At 43.3% G+C, this 5,782-nt stretch overlaps 1 protein-coding gene across 1 annotated transcript in view; it reads left to right on the plus strand.

Annotated features, from left to right (window-relative positions):
• The window catches only part of LOC100745025 (transcription factor Sox-19b), a 139,451-nt gene that overhangs the window by 100,655 nt on the left and 33,014 nt on the right, over window positions 1-5,782 (plus strand). The window contains exons 3-4 of the mRNA XM_033321799.1: window positions 1,175-1,974; window positions 5,692-5,781. Of these exons, the coding sequence (XP_033177690.1) occupies window positions 1,970-1,974; window positions 5,692-5,781 (95 nt within the window). The 5' untranslated portion in view covers window positions 1,175-1,969. The remainder of the gene's footprint in view (window positions 1-1,174; window positions 1,975-5,691; window position 5,782) is intronic.

A 5,782-nucleotide genomic window follows, 5' to 3' on the forward strand; every position in this document is an offset into this window, starting at 1 on the left:
GGGGGTGAAGTGCGTGGAAACCCCCCGCTATCCAGCCGTTTAAAAGAGCAAAACGCCATAAGCTACCATTTTGTAGGAGAGTGGGCCGCCTCGTAGATCGAAGTATAATGTCCTCCCCTTTAGTCGAAGCGAGAGAAACACAGCTAAGAGAGGAAAGAGCCACTTGTATACAGGGCTGCCGCCAGAACGAGGTCTACCGGGCCAACCAAGGGGGTGGTGGGGCTGGTGTTGCTAAGAGAGGGAGAGGAACGCGGTGAGTGGTATCGAAGAGAGAAGTCACCTTCTTATTTCTATTCTCAGCAGCGTTCTTTCGAATTCGACTTGGCAATACCAACGGCCACCATCTCGAAATCGTCCCACCTTCTTCCACGATGTCCCCACCACGCATGGGCTGGATCGGTTGGTACCCGTGGTCGGTGCTCGTGGAGGTGGTGGCGGTAGCTACTTTACCTGACTCCACGTTCTAACTCGCCCCTCGATTTCTCCTCCCTCTCTCTCTTTCTCTCTCTCTCTCTCTCTCTCTCTCTTTTCCAACGTGTCTCGGTCTTCCTATGAGTTTCTTTCTCTGTTTCTTGCAAAGGTTTGACCCACCCATCCCTTAGGACGCTACACGCAGCATTACGCGGTCGTAAACAGGTCGGACTCCATTATTACGTAGATCAAAAATTATTGTTGAAACGTTTAGCGCGTGATACTTACAGGTGAGTTTTGGTGGAAGATTTTACGCGTTAGATAGTTTAAACGTTCTTGATATGCGAGTAGCTCTACACATCTTGATGTTTATGTCTATTTTCTTCGATTTATTTGATTTTTACGGGGAAAGCTAGAAAAGTATCTACGTAACATTATTTCCTGGACTGTGGCGAAATTGAATACGAGGTTACATATCGATCTACTCTGAATGTCGTATTCTCTAATAACCCATTGCTACGAATGGAACAAATCTCTGTTTCCTTCTCCTCGTTTCTATAGTTCTATTCGCGAAAGCTAATTCCTCGAACTCCGCTCGTAGAAAAATATGAACTCTCTTAAACATTCGTGCTCTCCTAACAACCCTATCGCCTCTAACCGCCGTCGAAAAGCATCCACTTCCCAAACCCCAATTCCCCGGCCTTACCACAAACTTCACCCCTACAAAAAAACATTTACTCCATAGTAGTCAAAATTTTCGTAGAAAAAGACGGGTGACCAGCGGTTTGCGAAAGAAATTTCGCGTGGCTGTTGCGAGGTCCTGGAAAGAAAGGCGAGAAACAAGGAGAACGCGACAGGGTGAGTCGCCGAGGTAAACGAGGAGAGAAAATTGAAGTCACGGAAGAGGAGTGCGAAGTGGCTAATGGAGGGGACGATGGATGAACGCAGGACGGTTCGTTATCGACGACCTCGAAGATTTCGACCAATCGAAGGGCTCAGCGATACCACGATCATCCTTTTTGGACCGCCCATAGTCTCGTGCCATTGGTTACTGCGCTGTTTCCCGTTTAAACCTCGATGGTGGGGAAAGACTGGCGCGCGGAGTTCGTGGATCGGCGGCAGGAGTCGAGACGTGCGTGCACATTCCCAAAACTATCGTCCGCGAAGGCAGATTGAACGTCGTGCACGTCGTGATCGTCCTCGTGCGTCGCTACCGAACGCGACTAGCCGCCTCTCGAACACGGTTCCCGTGTATTTTACGCGACCGACGCTTGCTCACGCTTGTTTTGTTCGCGAAGGATGTCGTTGGACCGTGTCCAGTGTCGCGACGCGGATATCTGATCGGTAAACGGGAAGGAAAAAAGTGTTGAACCGTGTAGCATAGTGATATTGAGACTCGAGTGGATGGCCTGACATGACAGTGTAGTGACTTACTTTTGCTTGTTTGTTGTTGATATCCGTTGCTGATATATTTCCTTTGGAAACTAGACGAGACGAGAGTCTCAACCACGGCAGCAAAATTGAGCTGGACTTGCACCAACGGGCCGCCGGCCACTTTATGAGGTGAGTTTCCTCTTACAAAGTGATTATATCGTACGTTTGACGAGAGTGTAAGAATGATCGAAGCATCGTAAAGGGAGTTTATAAGTTCCCTTGAATTTGAATATCATGGTATATCGACAGTGATATCGGTTTCAGTCGGAATTGCGATTGAAGCGCAGATTGAAAACTTCGTTAGCTGTCTGCGAATAGAAGGAATTTATTGAATACGAAGATAAATGTATAGATGGTTTCTTCAACTGAAACTGAAGTCCGTCTTCTAAATTCTTATCAAAGATTATTATCAAACCAGATTACAGAATTATTCTAATGTCGCAATTACAAAACGAATCTTGCATAGTCTTCGTTTAGATATAATTTCCATTGCGTTGACTCATTGCGTTTACTCATAGCAACATACATTGATGACCAATATTCGAACACGCAAATACAAGCTGTATCTCTTAACACGCGCGACAAGCTTGAAAAATATCTCCAGCGAAGTGAACGATAAAAACGAACCGAACAAATTGCGCCATGTAAACAATCTGTTTGTCAATAGAATCACCTTTGCTTGCCACATATTCAAATATCCGACGGCTGTCGTGGCTCTCGATACGCTCGAAACCACTTTACCCTTCATTAGAATTCAAATCGACTTTTCCACGATAATTTTCAGCCGTTTCTATTTCAAGTATCCGCGAGAGGCCACTTCATAAACGCACTTCCGTTTTTACGCGATGAAGACGGAGCCGGGCTCGAGGCAATAAATCGCCGCGTGCACACTATCGTTGTCCGTTGCCTAAACATTCAATTAGCACTTCCTAATCCCCCGTCGCAGCTTGTCAACAGCCATTACTTCCAGCATCTTCTCTCTCTTCGTTGAACCACCCCGGAGTACCCTTGGGGCCTCTCTACAGCAGCCACGCTGCTTCGTTTCACCCCCGTTTCTCGCCACACCCCCCTACCGCCGAACGTCTCTCTAACCAACGTATCTATTAATCCGGCCTGAATGACACTCGAGGGTGGCCCCGGACCCGAGGGTGATTCTAACCCTACAAAATCGTAACTACCGCCCCCGGGGTTAACTCCCTCAACCACTACAGGTTTTTTTTTTTCTTAATGAATGCTCAAGGAGATCCACGTAATTGTGTTAGTTCGAGAGGAGAGAACACGTTAAGGGAAAATGAGAGAGAGAGAAAGAGAGATTTTGATGCCGACTGTAAGAGGGTTTTGGTAAGGAAAGAGAGAAAAGGATAAGAGGGAGAACACACACCCAGAACGAAGGGTGACATTTAGGGTAAAAAGACGGGAGGAGAGGCAACAACGCGGCGAGATTGGTTAATGGCTTTGATACGAGAAAAGGATAAGATTAATTTGCTTATGAATCAAAGAGCAAACGAATAAGCAATTACCGGGACCGTGAGGAGTGGCTGCACGAGTGCCCTCGCTTGCTTCTTCTGCGTGTCGCTGGCGCACAATTAAAATCCACGAATACCATTGGAATCCGTGTACGTGTAGGGCTTCATGTGCGCATGTGTTTGTCTTTGGTGCGGTTGGTTCTACTTCCTCAAGTTGTTATACCTGTAACGAGTGTAAATTCTATTGTGTTTAGGTAATTGTATTAGCTAGCAGTTTTTCGGTTTGACCGATCATACACTCGTACAATATGATAGAATAACGAAGAATATAGAAAGTTATTACGAATAGAAGGGAATATCCAGTGGAATTATCGACGATACTTGTGATTACTTTTAATAACTTTGATTTGATATGGATTGTTATTGAGATGTTCATTAATTAAGATGCTTCCTGCATGGAAACCTATTGGTCTGTGGTATATTTTCTAGTCGAATAAGTAGTTCAATCATTATGAAATTTGTTTTGTACATATAAAAGGTACAGAATTCTTTTATGACAATTATAATTATCAGATCAATTGTAATTAATATTAAAATCTAGTACTAAAACTTCCATCGCAATTTATTCAGTTCATCGTAACTTTATCTTGCAGCACCTTCTTCCAAGAAGCTCCTCGGTATACATATAATTTCTATTGTTTCTTAAACCTTTTATGCGAAGGAACATTGTTTTTCTTTTGCATACTGTTCCTTTTTGGAATTTTTGTTTTGCGACCGGTTGTGAAAGGTGGATGTTTGTGAGTTTGGTCAAGTAACTTGTTGCGTCGGGATGAATGAAACGATGATTGATGTAACGAGTCTGTCAATTTGGAAGGTTATTCAGCACTTTCTTAATGAGTTTAATCTCCTTCTGACAGGCTGCGACGTTAGGATTCGCGGCTCCTTAGTGTCGGTAAAAAGAAAATTGTCAGTGAGTCATTTGAAAGATTGTTTGCTACTCTCGTGGCGATACTAATTTCGCTGATAGCTCGTACAATTCGAAATTTATGTCCAACGACGCAAAAAAAAAAAAAGAGAAAAAAGGAAGAATGAGTACAGGTAGTAAATTGCATCAGAGAAGACTGATATGTTCATCGTTCAAAATTACATTACACGTCGTGTGTTATTCAAATAATTTTACAAACTTCGTAACGTTAGAAAGTTGCACTCAGATTTAATTTAACGCGCAAAAAGGCAGTATTTATGCTTTCTTCGTTACCGTTTTAAAACTACCTCACGTTTTTAATCATTTCTTCAAAACGAGTTTTGAGTAATCTCTCGTTACAAACTACATGAAACGTATTCAAAAGAAATCGTCAAATTTATCCGAACAGCAAAAAGGACAACTTCTCGGTTCTTTTAAACCACGTCCCACTTCAAACCCTTTTATTCATTTCAAAAATACCACCAATTTATTTCAAATTTCAACCGAGTTTATCGCAAACTTTGTAACATTCAAAAGAAACACTCAAATTGCTGTTATTCTATAACATCAAATGTTTTAAAGAAACACTTTCTCCCATCAACTCTCAAACCTCTCTAATTTATACATTCTATTCTATTCTAATCTGTTTATACGTTAATAAACATCGCTAAATTCTAACCACTTCGATCCAGACATCGGCAATTTTCTTCTCAAACCAAATTTCATCTGACTTTATAAATAACTCATAAACGCCACAAATCACTGATATTTACTAACGATAAGCACTCATACATCCAGGACAACAGCTTCTCCCATTAACCCTTTTCAAAATCTCATCGACTTACTTCAAACTTCAATTAATCTGCAATTTTATCGTAAATTCCACGACGTCTAACAAATTTCCTAAACTCATTCGAACGTCCAGAGAAACAACTTAAGTCGACAAATCTTCCAAACTGCTCCTCATCACTCATCACTTGAAACCTTCCTGTAACACTACAAATTTACTCTTGAATTCAGATTTTTAGAAACTCTCCATAAACCGTCCTTATCAAACGAACCATCTCTAGGAACCATCTTCCCACCAAAGATGTGTCCTAAACAACTCAGTGAGAGACTCTAAATGACCGAAATAACGTCGCGCAGATCGTAAATCACCGAGAGTAGCCAAGGTTCGTCTCCGACGGTGCACGTCCGGGTCCTTTCTAGACAATAGACACGCAGTGTCACGCACTTGTATGTTTGTGCGTGTGTGTGTGTGTTTGTGTGTGTACATGGAGACAGAAACGTGGAGGAGTTCCTGGAGGTCTGGTCGGTCAGTCGGACTGTTGGTCGTCGTGGCTGTTTTCGCGTGGGCGTGTCCCCCTATTAACGTGGTCGCCGAGCTTACTAATTGGTGGCTGCGTTTAATTACAGAGCCGGCGGCAACATGTGCGACGGCTCGTTCACCGAGACCCTGCGCGGTATGCAGGGCATGTCGGGTACGTCGCCACCCGGTGGAGCGGGG

Source organism: Bombus impatiens, unplaced genomic scaffold (assembly GCF_000188095.3).
Source record: "Bombus impatiens unplaced genomic scaffold, BIMP_2.2 scf_0498, whole genome shotgun sequence".
Lineage (NCBI taxonomy): Eukaryota > Metazoa > Arthropoda > Insecta > Hymenoptera > Apidae > Bombus > Bombus impatiens.